Source organism: Podarcis melisellensis (assembly GCF_964234715.1).
Source record: "Podarcis melisellensis genome assembly, chromosome: 1".
Taxonomy (NCBI): domain Eukaryota; kingdom Metazoa; phylum Chordata; class Lepidosauria; order Squamata; family Lacertidae; genus Podarcis; species Podarcis melisellensis.
This window is the reverse complement of record NC_138528.1, coordinates 77,699,131-77,715,186: the sequence shown is the minus strand read 5'-3', so window position 1 is coordinate 77,715,186 and position 16,056 is coordinate 77,699,131. Positions and strand designations below refer to the sequence as shown.

The window sequence follows — 16,056 nt, the reverse complement described above, 5'->3', positions numbered from 1 at the left end:
CACTTCTATCAATTCCAAATAAAAACAAGCACTGCATTCATTTCATCCCCTGCTCCAACTTCATCCCTCTGCAATGCCAACACCACGCAGGAAATCCCCCCACCCAACCAAACTCTGTTCTAGATTGCCACTGTCAGGTCTTTAAATATATCTTTAAAGGATAATAGTGACAGAGGAACATGTAGAGCAAACAGCATCTCAGGCCTGGGACCCTCCATCCCAATACTCTGAAGTGGCTCTCCAGCAAAGTCAGCTGCTAACCAGGGATTGGATGGAAAGAGATCTAGAAGGTATCACTAAGAAAGCTTATTTACAGTCAAATGAAAGCCAGACTAGCCAGTGAGCAGCAAAGTGTATATAAATCTGGGTGACCTGGGTTAAACTTCCAGTTCCAACGCTTGCCTGGGGAAAGTCACTATCTCTCAGCCACAGCCTGTCATCTGTAATATGAGGAACAGCCACCTACCTATGTGTGCGTGTTGTGACAATTTGCACAATAAAGGTTATAAAGCACTGTGTAAATAAATGAGAATAATACTAATTATAACTAGTAAAAATGCTTTTAGGGAAGCTTTTAATGTTTAACAGACTACTGTATTTTAATGCTTTATTGGAAGCAGCCCAGAGTGGCTGGGGAAGCCCAGCCAGATGGGCGAGGTATAAATAATAATAATAATAATAATAATAATAATAATAATAATTATTATTATTATTATTATTATTTTGAGGGTGCTAAAGAAGCAAAGGTATTAAGGAGCAAACAAGACAAATAAAGATCATTACTGCATCATTTCCCAGAGACTGAAGGGGCTTAAAGGGGACAGGCAAAAGTGTGTGCCAAGTCCTGAAAACCATTTCAGGTATGCCTCTATGTGATAGTGGACAAATTCCCAGCATAGTGCATTTAATTTAATTATGAAGCCATTTTGTAGAATGTCACTGGGAAAGAAATGCAATAATTTGTAATAATAAATAATATCCCAATTAAATTAGTGCCACATTTTGAATTAAGTTTAAAGCAGGAAATTAAATAAAGAGGATGATAGAGAACTCTAAAACTAGGCTGCGACGAGTGGAACATGTAACAAATTGAGCTACCAAGACTTTTAATGAATTTTCTTCCAATACTTTTAAGTGGTAATGCTATGGGTGGGCTGCATTCTCTACTTGGGTGGTGATCAGGAAAAAGAAATATGGAAAATTCAGAAATTACTACCCCATTCAGCCCCAATGAGCTTTAATGGGGGGGGGGAGTTCCCTGAAAGCAGATGTCATTTATTCTGTTCATCCAATGACTCAGCCTTGACCTAAAAGCAAAGGCCAGAGCTAAAAGGGGGCAATGCTAACACTTACTAAGCTCCAGTAAGGAAGAGGTTATGCTTTTTAATCTCTCCTTAAGTATTTCACTCTTCTACTAAGTCCAGCAGTCATATATACACTTGTCATGAAAAACTGAGCTAGGTCTGATTATATACAGCTACTTCACAGATCACATTTTTTCTAGACATAGACCTAAGACATAGACTCATATCTTCTGAATCAGTGCCTGGATGAGATAATAGGCCGAATGAGGGCCAATAAATGTGCATTTTCCTAAGTTTGGAGAGTGGGCCTTGGTTAAATCTGCTTTGGTGTTTCAGGGCTATGTGTATTATGCTATTATTCCTGTTTGTAGGAATAATAACTCCAGAGGTTTTGGGACTGCAATTCCCATCATCCCTGACCACTGGTCCTGCTAGCTAGGGATGATGGGAGTTGCAGTCCCAAAACATCTGGAGGGCCAAGTTTGGCCATGCCTGCATTACACTGTATTGCACTTATACCTTCTCAAAAGTATACATTCTGCACTTTTTAGAAACATATTCTGAAGAATACTTATCCATTAAAAAAAAGATTGTGGAAAATAGAATACAAAACTCACAAATGCTTGATCAATATCTTTCCTGATATCTGCTACAATCTGGGCATTATCCCCACGTGCCAAGACTGCATCAAGTGAATGGCACTGTATGGACTCCAAGAGACGAGCCGGGTGACCAAGGCGCAGGATCCGCTCTTTACAGCCAGCGAGTCTTTCTACCAAGTTGTCAACTGCAATGTTAGATGGAGCACAGCACAAGATCTAGGAGAGGAGCACATTTTAAAAAACATTAATTTATTTCACTAACATGGCCAAAAAAGATATGCAAAAAATGAGATTAGGAGAGTTTGAAGAAGCAGCTTCAAAATAGAAGGGAAAGGAGATCCTTTTATAAGTGCCAGGGGAAGAGCCACATTTAAAAATAATAATGATGATGATGATGTTTCTCATTATTCCAGAGTCAAACCCAGGCCTCAGGATCTGACATGTAATTTTACTACCTTCTTGGGATCTCTCCCAGTTTTGCTTCAGGAAAAAATACAAGGTCAGTAGGGAGGATGGAGAACCTCAAATTAATGGTTAGAGGTGCTTCAGTAGTATGGACAAATGGGTTCAAACAACAGCTTCACCCCAGCCAATACCATCTATTGTAATCTTGGAGGAGTCTTGCAACCTATCCTAGGTCACTCCCCAACCTATAACTAGGGCACAAGAGGGCCACACTGTCATGGGGACAAATACAAGATGTAAAGGGTGTAAAGATTCTTACATACTCTGCTAATAAAGTGATGCTCCCTCTTCCTGCTATTCAAAGAGACACAGAAATATGTCTTAAAATGCAGAATGGCTGGGATGAAGTAATGGAAATGGTGAGACTCAGCTATGTTTCCCAACCTTTGGGGACATGAAACCCCTGGACAGCTGCTGCCAGATCATACAAAATTGTCCAGGATTAGGCGGCCATCACTATGTTCTGCCCTCAAGCAGCTCCCTTAGAATCCATACCCACTCACTCACTTTCAAGCCTTGCTGAACAGCTTGGAGTATTATCTCCACCACCGTAGTCGTTTTGCCTGTTCCAGGTGGTCCATGGATGATGGCAAGCTCTTTCTGTGCCAGCGAGAAGCAAACAGCCTCCTTCTGAGAGGCATCCAGTGATTCATTGTAGTACTTCAACAGCTCTGCGAGAAGCAGCAGGAGGAGCATTTGTTCAGTTCTCAGTCCCGCAAAGAACATTTGCAAAAGAAAGCAAGTGCAACAATGCAAATAAGAGGCTGCTCCTGGAAGCAGATTTGATAGCAAGAATAACCTTTGCAACAAAGGAAACATCCAAGTTAATACTCAGAGGAGTCAGGATCCCTAGTGTGAGCCCATACTGAGTCCTGGCTGCCTTTAAGACAGACTATGTTTAGCTGCAAATATTCCCAGTCTTCAAACTCTATTTCAGAGATATTCTGCATCATTATCTAAATCTGTGTTGGAATAGAAAGTCAGTGTGTTGTGCCAGGATGTATTTTAAAGAAGCGGTACATTTACAAAAATCCCACCATCATAATCTCACTAAGAAGTTCTTGGTTTTTTGCTTTTGTTAAAAAAAAAACACCTTCTTTGCTAGAAGGCCAAACACCAGCACTGCTTAAGTAGGTATGACAGGGCTTCTTAGAATGATTAATAGCATTAATAGCATCCTACAAAAGTGGGAAGAGCAATATGCACCATGGCAATGATTGCAAAGGAGCTTGTAAGTGCAAGAGGCATGTTCAAATTCCTGCTTAGACAGAAACCCTTTTTCTTTGGCCGTAAGCAAGTCATACAATCTATCAGCCTCATTTTATCATCTGCAAAACAGGGTTACTAAATAATATCCTATCCAGCCGTGCAAAGATAAATGAGATCAAGATTTCAAAAGTAGAGGTACATTTGTCTTGAACACAGTGAGAACACTTTCAGAGCAGACTTGAGACGCTAAAAATGTTCTGCACAGCAAATGGTACAGGAGTTCATATAATTAATATCTAAACTTTACCCTTTCAACTGCAAAAGATAAAAGAAGATGGCTTTGGCCTCTATCCTGCTGCTTGTTTCATGTCAGAGTGCTACAGTAATCAGCAGAAGAACATTTGGTCTCAGAGGTCCAGAGGAAATCAAGTAAAATATAAAGGAGGGTGTTTTGGATTTCTTTTTTATGAAAGAGGAACAGTTGGCAAGTAGGAGTTCTCATTGTTAGTTTGGCAAATGATACATGGAACAGGCATTTGTAATTTCAGGCTGGCAAAAGACACAGAACTAACGATTTAATTCCTCTGTATCTGCAAGAAGCTGGCACATCAGAAGGGGCAGTGAGCGTCACCTTTGCTAAACCAGGTTGCCAAGAGGTTTCTCATTCTAAACAGCAGGAAAGGGAAGTACCCCAATTCATTCAGTTTTTAGCATTTCCACCTGGATGACCCATCAGGTTGCACGTTTCAGTTTTACAGAAGGCACACTTTACACTGACCATTCAAAGACTGTCTTAAGGTCCCATTTCTTCCAGCCTTCTTTTGATTTGTTTTACAGTTTTATTAGTAACTGCAACTGCTTTATTTGTTTTACCATTGGAAGCACTTCTGAAGGAAATGGTTTTCCCCTCTTCAGGGGGGAAATCGGCAAGGCTAGGCTAATGCTTGTAGCTGATTCTGTGGTTTTGTTTTTAAAAATGGGATTTTTTTAAAAAATTACCATACATTCCATGTGAATTCACAGGTTACTGAACTCTGGAAAACATCCCACAACAGTAAGGTTGAATCTTTTATTATAATGTTGCCCTGCCCTATAAGAATTGCCCAGTCCCCATCCAGCATTCTGAACCGCATGACAACCAGCCAGCTGCCTCTGAAAGCTCACAACCCATTGCATGTTGTTACATCTAGCATTCAGTGTTATACAACCCGCTAAGCTTGCCTACAGCAGCTGCCAGGTACTCTGACTAACCACAGCTGCTGCTACCTTAGAATGAACTAGTTAGATCACTGGCATCTCAGGTGGTCCTTCTGGGTCTGCAGCAATGCCACTGGTGCAGGTTGGACTTACTTAGTGAGTAGTAGTGGCTGGCTATGCTCCTGTATGCTGCTACTTCTAGGTGATGTGAGACTGACTGGCTGGTCACAGCAGCAGGGAGCAATGGGGATTCCTCACTGCAGCACACTAGGCAGAAGGCAGTATGCTGAATAATGTTGCCGAAATAAAAGGAAGTACAATGTGTGCACACTATATGTACATAAGCATTCTGGGAAAGCCACTAAGCAGCAGCTCAGAAAAATGGGCAGGTGCCATGACTCAAGCCCAGCCAGGCCTGACCAAAGAGAAAGCCACTTTGAAGCAGCACAGCAATGCAGATCTAACAAGCTTCTCGCATCCTCCTTAGCAGCACCAGAACGTTCACACAGCTGCACAAAGACATCCTTCATAGAGATTCCTTAAAAAATGGGATAAGTACTTTTCAAGAGACGATAGAAGAAAAGTAAGAGCAGTTACAAGGTGGCTTAAGCATATGCTGCTCATAGGAGAATGCTGACCTCTGGTGGTTACCAGCTATCATTATTCCTTTTCCAAAAAGCCTTTTACGTAGAGTTCTTTCCCAGCCTGTATCTGCATTGAAATGGTTCAAGATGCTTTTTATTGTTTTGTTGTCTGCCACCCTGGGCTCCTTTGGAAGAGGATATACATTTAATTAATTAATACAGGATTCACAGGTGCTAGCCTAGGCCTTGCTGTCCCCCTGCTGAGCTAGTCTTGATGTGAAGATAGCTTTTTATGGAAAGGGGAATGCAAATGTGTGCTACCACCTGCTTTGGAAATGGGATAATTGAGCTCTATGATACAATTCTTCCAAGCATGCAGATTGGCCCTGACACACCAACTAATCTTCTGGCAAACATCTGCATCAGAAAGTATGTGCCACCTTTCTCCAGTAGTTGAATTAGATAAGCAGTTGTGTACTGCATTGTTCACTAGAAACAGGATATTATAGGACTGTGACCTTTTCGTCCCACATATTATTTTTGAGAACAACTAGACTGCTCAGTTCACACAATAAGTAAAAGTACCTGTAACATGCAGCTGAAACTTAAGACCTGTTATATTGTGTAAGTCATGGTGTTTTTCTTGGCACCAGAACTGTTGGCCCAGGTGACTCCTGGGTGACAGAGAACAGGGATAAGTAACTGAAACTGGAATGTTTAAGACTAGCTGGTGGGGGACACTACTGTGAATACTGGCACGGTGCCCATTAAAATGAATGAAGGATGCAGAGCATGAATGCTGGTGGGTTGCCTCTCATGACAGGATCTTGCAACCATTCTGACAAATTGCCATTGTCTGTCTGTCCTCTATTAATTTCTGGCCCCACCACGTTCTAAAGATGCCCTTTTGAAAAACATCTAATACCCCTGTTGAGTTTGTGGGTCCATTATGAACTCCTCAAAACTCCAAGGGTAAACTATGCTTCAGAACTCCAGGAATAATGTTTGGTAGCCTTGCTCACCAACAAAAATTGTGCACCAACCAAATGCATTTGGTACCCCCACAGCCTTCAGTCTACAGGAGGGTGATAGCTGCGGGTGCTCCTAGCACTGTTCCTGCTTTCACCAACACTTTACATTAAGGAATCATAGCTGTGTAACCTCGCAGCTGTACTCAGTAAGGGTTAAACTGGAAACAAGAAAAAGGGGAAACCACGCATATGACGGTTAGACAGCCACACAAACATACCCTATTGAATATTGGTTAATAGGAATCACTGCGCTATTCTTCTGTTGCTGCTGAACAACCACACAAGCAAGTTCCTCTACTTTCAAGTGTAATACTTACCAGCCTAGCCAGCAAGAACTGAGCTCCTGCCACTGCACCTTAATCTAAAATGGTGACAACAACCCGCCCTGCCCCCCACCTCATGAGTAACCTCAGTGGTGCTGCCTCATACTGGGAAAGACATGTGGAACAAGAGTGGCCTCTCCACTTGGTGTCTGGCTCCACTGACTACTGAGGACATCAGGATTCTAAATCTATGAAGACGCTCCACAACAATATTTTGTCCTGATGCAAGCTCCTTGCACAACAAATGTTTATGCTACTGTGATGCACGTGTAAGGGAGTGCCAATGCCAGAGAGCAGTGGTGCCCGATGCACTTAGCACGGCATCAGATGTTCCAGTGATACTGTTCCTCAACTGACACAATAGATTGGCGAGGCTGTACTCTCGGAGTTGCTAACAAAATATATTTGTACATCATAGTTGGAACAGTATGTGTTACAGTGACTTCTCCAGTCTTCAGAATTTTTCAGCATGGTATCCACATTCTATATAGAGAAGGAAAAGTTCTTACTTATATTGTTGGCATCACTAGGTTCAGAAGAGCCGAAGAGGACGTCGATAAGACCAGATGCAGGCCCGGAGCGATATTGACTAAGTGTGTTTAAGGCCCTGCCACAGAAAATAATACAAAGGGAGTGAATCTTTAAAACTCAGACAATATTCTCAAACATGAATAAACTTCTGCTGTAAACTTCAAGAGCTGGGTGTTGTTCATCTCTGCAGTCTTTGGATTGAAGAGAGGGTTTTTTGGTGGGGGAAGGGAGAAAAAGCTGAACATCCTCTCTCCCTTGCATTGTAGTGGGTTGGACTAGATGACACTCTGGATCTCTTCCGTTCCAACTCTATAATTCTATGAACCCATAGTACTAAACTGGGTAAGGAAGCCCACTACTTTGCTTATAAGTAGTGAGTACCTACATCACCAAATCTGGCATCTGGAGCCCTTGTACAAAGTTTGTTGTCCTGTGATAATATGGAAAAGGGAGAGGGTGGGAGAAAACATACCTTCTCCCCATTATTTTTTTTACAACTTTTGAAAAGAAAGGCATGCTTACTATCCGTTTCAGGCACACAATAAAACAAGACCTGTCCTATATTAGTAGCTTTACCTTTTAAGCCTCTTGTATGTGACATCGTTGGTAAGTTTCAGCAGACGATAGGAGTTCCCCTGGTCCAAGCTCACAAGGTTACTTTGAGGCTCATCAATTGCAATCGTGATTGATTTGGGGGCTATACGGGTGACAAGTCCTGTGGAGAGCTGATCACCTTGGCCTGCTGTTTCATAAAGTCCAACAATGTCACCTGCAGATGAAACAGAGAAGAACATTCAGGATACAGAATAGCAGGCAACATGGCCCTATACCAGGTTTGGTTATTTGCCCATCAAACCCACCATTGTCTACAGTGACTTACAGTAGCTCTTTCCTAGCAGTCTCTCCCATTGTCTGACACAGCTTTATTTAACCTGGGGGGGTTAAACCTGGGACATAAGAAGTATTCCACTGAGTGATGGCTATATGGAGCTCTCTACTAATAAACATTCCAGTCCTCAGGAATGACTGCAGGAGCCCTCTGCAATCCACCCATCCAGCTCCACATAACTGGCTGCCTGCACCCCCCAGGATCGATTTCCACCTCCCACATGTCCACCAAGATCCTGACTAATCAGCTGTGAAGCTTCACCTTGAAGCCAGAGTAGAAAAAGCACAGAACTTGGCACTGAGTTGAAAATTCAACACTCAGCTATTTCATTTCAGCAGGTTCATCCCACACTGGCTGGTTGTTGTCTGTAATATGGACTGGATGGGAAAACACAGACTAGGAGGAATCCTATTACAGATCCACCAATGGTACCCGCTTTTTTAAGGTACCAACTTTGTTCACTTCTGTTTTAATAACACAGGAAATGACTGTTTCAATACATTCTTAAAAGATAAATAGCCATATTGCATTAATAAGCAGAAGTTGTGCAATCCGATATGCTCAGTATGAAGACAGGCATTGTAGTTGACCTGGCAGCAACATCATTCAGAAGATTGGGTCTTTAGTTGAACACTGAAACCTGGCATGCCATCAGATTTTTGTACATCTCAAGGAAGCCAGGATCTTTGAGAGGCTTGATCCAGTTCTCATCTTGGCCCAAAAAGAATTTAGATCAGCATACCAGGATGCCCTTAGTTAATAGTAAGTCTCCAGAATCACACAGTATATATAGAGCCCCCAGGACAGACATTATCAGTTTTAAAACACACTCACAGATTTATATTTCTAAAATATAGCAAGTGTTAGCCATGCAAGCACCACTTAGTTCCAAAAACCAATCAACAAACCCCTATTGATTGTATCCAGCAATGAGAATACATTCTGCTTCAGTAAATAATTCAAGTACCAATGAAACTCATTTTATACCAATGAATTAAATAAAGATTGTTATGCATCTTAAATTGTTATAGGAATTGCCAGTTTAAATTGCCAGAATAAAATCAATCCACTGTGCTTGTACCTGAGGAGCAGGGCGGAAAGTCACCTTCTCTTAGATTCACATCACTCAATTACAACTACAGGAAACCACATTTTCATCTGTCTTTTTCCACTCTCCTGTCTGCCTCCCTCATCTTTCTGAAATATTTATTCATTAAGAGAGAAACGCAGCTTTGCATAATTGAAAATGATCACTCACTAGCAATTGTGAACCCAACGGACAATTTCTGTAGCCCATGCTGGCATTTCAGAAATGAAGTGCTCTTTCAGAAACAATGCAGAGGGAGATTATGTGCTTCTCAAAGTCTGGGGCGGGGGGGGGGGGGGCGCTTTCCAAAGTTCATGTTTCTCTAGCTTCATGCAATGCACTTCCAAATAGTATTTTGTTTTAAAATAGCCAAGGATGCAATGCCATGCTGCTCCCCGATTACTATTATCATGCACAACTGAGGGGTTTATTCTGGTATACAATTAACCATTTGCTTGATTTCCTGTGGCAAGAAAGAATTGGCCCCAGGTGAGTCTCCAATCTCCCTCCTAGCCTTAAAGAGCTAACCTGCCTATCCTCCCCCCTTTTCTCCTCCTCAAAAGAAACAGCCCCAAAGGATTCCCTTGGGATGCTGTTCAACACAGGTTCAGATTTGAAACATGTGCCCAGTATGTCTGGGCTATCTGTCTCTCTCTCCTTCACATATCTGAAGAAGTGTGCATGCACACAAAAGCTCATACCAAGAACAAACTTAGTTGGTCTCTAAGGCATAGCTGTCAACTTACAGATTTGAAAACAAGGGACCAACAGCCTCGAAAATAAGGGATCAGCAGCCAAAATAAGGGATTTTAGTCAACCAGCAGTCAAATGAAGCCTCAAGCGGTGGTTCCCACAGTGCAACAACCTGGCAAAGAGGATGCAGCAAGGAAAACCACTGTCACCTCTCCGCTGGGAAGCACTGAGCAAAGGCGAGTCCACAGGCAACGCAGCCGATTTGATCGGCACAAGGCATGCAAGCTCCACCCCTCAGTCGTTCTTAGACTCCTTATTGGGTGAGCAACGCAGCCAAGCAACATAGTTGGAGCCTCCCTCCTCCCTGGCCAGCAGGGAGGGAGGGAGAGGAGCTGCTTCCTTTGAAACCCGGGAAATTTACAGGACATCATCAATCTGGGACAGCAGCGGGAAACGGCGCTGGGATAAGGGAGTTTCGCACCAAATAAGGGACGGTTGACAGCTATGCTCTAAGGTGCTACTGGACAATTTTTTAAATCTTTTTTATATATTTCTACTGTGTCAGACCAACATGGCTACTTACTTGTCTCTCTCCTTTGAGGGTTGGGGTGAAAGAGAGAAAAAGAATGCTCCCCATGTGCTGCGGCGTTCTATTTGACTCTTCCCTCACCTGTACATATTGGAATGGAAGCTTGGAGCCACCAGAACACAAGTTTGTGCCAAACAGCCTAAACAAGGCTGCATTTCGGAAGATGAAAGAAGAGCTATCTTCCTTTCCAGCCTTAGATTTAGGTTATCTAAGACTGCAAAGCAAGTCATACCCAGTCCTGTTTTAATACAGGAAAACAGAGGGTGCATGCAAGGAAGAGCCACCATTACTGCAGCAAAGTGCAGAAACAACAATCTCAGAGGTGACTGCCCACTGCTTCCCTGTCATCTTGGCTTCAAGGGGAGAAGAGCAACACAGTGGGAGGAGGAAAGAGCTAATAAAGTGCATAGAGCTAATAAAGTGCATAGGAAGGAGAAAATAAGGTTTCATCAGTAAGGTTTCATCAGTAAGTTTCATAAGTAAGGATGGTTCTCCTGCCGCTGGAACAGACAGAGCTCGTGATGTCATGCACCGAGGCTTAGCTTTTCTGTCTGCTTTCTATTGAAGTCAACAACAGATTACTCACCAGGACCAAAATTATTGCAGGGCAGCTCCGTCTCTGAGCTATGCTTTCTAGGTTGTAAAGTTACAAGCAGACGGCCATACAACCCCGTTCTTTGACTGGCTACTTCAAGTTTCAGCAAGCAGACACCTTTACGCTGCAGCTCTTTGAGGGAGAAACTTTCCTTCCATGCCCTGGAAAAACACATAAAATTGTTATAGATTCAGAAGTTTGAGAATGGTATGAATTAAGATCTGGTCTGTTCCTCTTCCACTCTCCCTCTGCCCATGAAGAATGTGAAGAGAAATGCTGGTAGACAACAAAGAAACATCCCCTAGATTGAGTGGCCATGTGTCCTATTTTCAGAGGTCCGTGCTCTATGTAAAGGGCTGTCACAGGACAGTCCTTTATTGGAAAGAGTCCCCTCTACTTGAAGGGCTGTCCAAGTCTACTTTAAAGATACAGAACTGTAAGAAAGAAAAGCAGGGTCTTGCAGGAGCCCATCAACCATTAGCACCAGGGCAACAGACTGAGCAAGTCCACAGTTCACTACCTTCCCTACTATTGTTTCATGAACTGTAGTATATTTCTATTTAGATTACATAATTGATTTCTAAATTTGCAAATATATACCGTATTTTTCGCCCTATAGGACGCACTTTTTCCCCTCCAAAAAGGAAGGGGAAATCTGTGTGCGTCCTATGGGGTGAATACAGGCTTTCACTGAAGCTTGGAGAGCAAGAGGGGTCGGTGCGCACCGACCCCTCTCGCTCTCCAGGCTTCAGGAAGCTATCCGCAGGCCTGGGGAGCCCGCGGGAGTTCCCGCAGGGCTCCCCACGCTGTGGATAGCAGCCTGCCACCCGGCACGCAGGGTGCCCTTAAGCAGAGCGCCCCACGCGCCGGGCAGACATCGGCCAGCCTCACAAGCTCGGGGGACAGTGGGGAGGCGCAGTGCCGCCATACCGCTGTTCCCCGACCAGGTTTTGGGGGGAAATAAAGGGGGGGGAAATCCTTTATTTCTCCCCCCAAAAAACTAGGTGCATCCTATGGGACGAAAAATACGGTAATAGTGTATGCAAAGCTTATTCAAGTCTCTTTCCTCTTTTTTTGCAGCACAATTCTTCTCTTTTGGCACCCTTCCAAAGAAGGATAATAATATAAAACTATGAGACAATGTAGGTGTGCATTCATGTCTGCTGGGGAATTGAGATTACAGATTACCGTAATGCTTTGACCTGTACCTGGAGGAACCTAGTACCACCACTTTCTAAGCTACCTCAGGTTGATGTGTGTCTACACAAGGGTCTTACTGTGTATTCAGGGATGTGGAAAGTGTCAAGACTACCCAGACCCCCCCCTTGTCACAGTGTCCATGTATGCTAGGCCTGGGTAAATTAAGATTCTTGCTTGGGTAGTTTTACAGCAATCCGAACCGTTTGGCATCTCTCCACCCACCTTTTTTATTTTAGTTTAGCCTCAATACTAGGAAACGGACACTTGGTAATTTGCATAATATAAATTAACATTTGCAAAGGATCAAAAGACTCTGCAGGGGAAAAGGAGGTGCCAAATTTAAGGAACACAGAAGTTACAAGCTGTACAAAGATTAACAGACTCTATGCACATGTAGAATAAAAGAATGACTCCAGAAATAAGAGATACCACATTTACATTTATCCAGAAGTAATTTACTGAACAACCGTGCACTAACTGATGTACCATCATACACTGGCTGCCTGACAGGCCATGGGCAACTGCGCGTGGCCTCAAAGGGGGAAAATATTCAATTATCAACAGGAAGCATTGAGATATCAGGGGCTATTGACAGGTAGCAGAGTCTTTAATATATCTCAGGGCTATTCTGCTCTATATGAACTTTCTCTGAAAGTTCACTTCAGAGCAATAAACAGAGGTGTTCAAGCCTCCTTTCCCCTTGGCCCTGGAGGGAATGTAAGGAATGAGACTTTCAACTAATAATTTGCTTCTGGCTGCTGTTTGTGAAACAAATCTAGAGTTCCCTTGGGTGTGAGGAACTGAGTGCATGGTTCTTTTGATACAGGCCTTAGCCTGAAAGTCTGATTATTTCGATACTTACTCAGGTAATTTTGGAAAATCTTCCAACGAGTGCTACAAGGATTACTCACCTAAATAAGTGTTAAGACATTTAACTCATCTTTATGGAGAAGAGCCCATTTTATTTATAACAATAAAATAATACTCAGCATCTAAGCCCATGGTTGCACAAGTTTGAAAACTTCAGTTTCTTTTACTATGATGGGACGCGGGTGGCGCTGTGGGTTAAACCACAGAGCCTAGGACTTGCCAAACAGAAGGTTGGCGGTTCGAATCCCCACGGCGGGGTGAGCTCCCGTTGCTCGATCCCTGCTCCTGCCCACCTAGCAGTTTGAAAGCACGTCAAAGTGCAAGTAGATAAATAGGTACCACTCCGGCGGGAAGGTAAACGGTGTTTCCGTGCGCTGCTCTGGTTCACCAGAAGTGGCTTAGTCATGCTGGCCACATGACCCGGAAGCTGTACGCCGGCTCCCTCGGCCAATAAAGCGAGATGAGCGTCACAACCTCAGAGTCGGCCACGACTGGACCTAATGGGCAGGGGTCCTTAAGGAAACAGGATGGTATCCTCCACTTAAACTATATATATACTTTCACTGTGAGAAACAGAAACCATTTACAATAGCAGCTGGTTACTAGAAGAAGAAGAAGAAGAGTTTGGATTTGATATCCCGCCTTTCACTCCCCTTCAGGAGTCTCAAAGCGGCTAACATTCTCCTTTCCCTTCCTCCCCCACAACAAACACTCTGTGAGGTGAGTGGGGCTGAGAGACTTCACAGAAGTGTGACTGGCCCAAGGTCACCCAGCAGCTGCATGTGGAGGAGCGGAGCCGCGAACCCGGTTCCCCAGATTAGGAGACTACCGCTCTTAACCACTACACCACACTGGCAGTGCATACTAGCAGTGCATACTAGCCTACTCAGAAGTAAGTTCAATGGGACTTACCCCCAGGTAAGTATGTACAAAGCCCAAGGTTTGCCAGGCTTGACGCAAGACAGGGATTCTGTACCTTTGATAGTTTTGGTTCTAGAAAGGTGCTCTAAGGTCACATGCACCACAATTTGAGTAAGCGAAAGGCTGCTTCTGTGCATTGGCATCTTTACTAGTATTATTGTTTACACACTGCCCTTCAGAGAAATCCAGAGCAGCACACAACCCAGTAAAATGTTATTCTTAGGACAACTTTTACTTCATTTAGAGCAATAACTAAACCAAACAATACAGTACAACAGTACAATACTAGCACTACTAAATTCAGATCAGATCTTTCTACCAATTGCCAGTCAGTAGGCCCAACAGCAGCTCATGAAAATAAATTATAAACATAAATTATAAAATCTAGTTGTAATCTTTACCCTGCAACATAAGACTATGACCATCTCCTGTCTCCCCTGGGCTTGTATTTGGGACGGGAGCTGAGAGCATGGCTTCCTTAAGGCCATCAGGAGAAAAATAAGGAAGAGCTGTTTGATGGTAAAACTTGTTTGACAGATGAACAGACTCCTTTGGAAGGTGGTGGGGGACTCTCTTTCCTTGGAGGTTTTTAACCAGAGGTTGGATGGTCACCTGTCATGGATACTTTGAGATTCCTGCACTGTAGGGGGTTGGACTAGATGACCCTTGGGGTCCCTTGCAACTCTGCAATTCTATGATTCTATAGTTAATTCATGGCAGAGACACGACTAGAACAGTGGACTTGCTGATTAATAGCTCAATCTCTTAGCCATGTACACTACCCCGGTTCTCTTGACAGGCACTATATTTGGGGGGATGCAAGCTCCAGGATCAATTAAGTAGCCCATGTGGGTTCTTTTGTACTCCTATACAGTGGTATCTCGGGTTAAGAACTTAATGCGTTCTGGAGGTCTATTCTTAACCTGAAACTGTTCTTAACCTGAAGCACCACTTTAGCTAATGGGGCCTCCTGCTGCCACTGCGCCGCTGCTGCACGATTTCTATTCTCATCCTGAAGCAAAGTTCTTAACCCAAAGTAATATATCTGGGTTAGCAGAGTCTGTAACCTGAAGCGTATGTAACCCGAGCTACCACTGTTCGAGCTCTTGAGATCTTCAATGCATTTAACTTTTCAAACTACAGGTCACTGCTAGCCAAACAGCATAGCCATTACTTTCTAGCTCATGAAGAAATGCTACTTGTATTTGGCTCTATGCTTTACTCCCCCCAGCCCTTCTCTAAAGTCCTGGACACCCATCACCAAGCAATCCTACCCATGTTTATTCAGAAGCAAATCCTAAATTGGTCAGTGTGCGAGAGCTTCTTCGAAATGCATAAGTGCAGGACTGCAACCTTTGCAGTCGTGCTTAGTTAGGGTCATTGAATGTGTGCAAAGATAGGCAAACAAAACTGCATCGTGTGGGTCGGGAGAGATTAATTCAGAAGTGCCAAAGGGAAGCTGACTGCATGGCGGAAAAAACTTTGGACGGACTATGTGCATAAAGGCCCCACGGGCAGCGCAATTCCCTATAAACATATTTCCTCAGAATAAAGTTCCACAGTATTCAGCGGGGCTTGCTCCTCAGCAAGTCTCCTCAGGATGTTTTGTAAACCAATATATAGTATGCCAAACCAGAGGTAACTGGGAAACCTTTTTAATATAAATTTCAAATTCCGTACTTCGCTTTAAATAGTTTTATTTCCCCTTCGGGAATATAAGTCACACTGCTTCGTTTGTGAGGGGACCTTAGGAACCCTACGAAAGCAACTGTCCACTAGCCGCCGGCGATACCTGGCTTCCGAAATCTCGGCCTCCCTTTCCTCCTTTAGCATCTCCAGCTGCCGAGAGACAAAATCCTGAACCGCCGCCGTCGCCATCGCGGAAACCTCCGTGGGAGTGAGGGGTGGGAAGGCTTCACGGCGAAGGATTCCGCGCGGGAATAGGCAACGGGCGCTCCCTGGACTC

General features: G+C 43.6%; 1 protein-coding gene across 1 annotated transcript in view; it reads right to left on the bottom strand.

The window, feature by feature from the left end:
• Nucleotides 1-16,017, bottom strand: part of IGHMBP2 (immunoglobulin mu DNA binding protein 2) — a 61,860-nt gene extending 45,843 nt beyond the window's left edge. Inside the window, exons 1-6 of the mRNA XM_081919197.1 lie at nt 15,883-16,017; nt 11,091-11,260; nt 7,823-8,015; nt 7,225-7,322; nt 2,879-3,042; nt 1,922-2,122 (exon numbers count right to left, since the gene is read on the bottom strand). Of these exons, the coding sequence (XP_081775323.1) occupies nt 1,922-2,122; nt 2,879-3,042; nt 7,225-7,322; nt 7,823-8,015; nt 11,091-11,260; nt 15,883-15,968 (912 nt within the window). The 5' untranslated portion in view covers nt 15,969-16,017. The remainder of the gene's footprint in view (nt 1-1,921; nt 2,123-2,878; nt 3,043-7,224; nt 7,323-7,822; nt 8,016-11,090; nt 11,261-15,882) is intronic.
• Between the last annotated feature and the right edge of the window lie 39 nt (nt 16,018-16,056).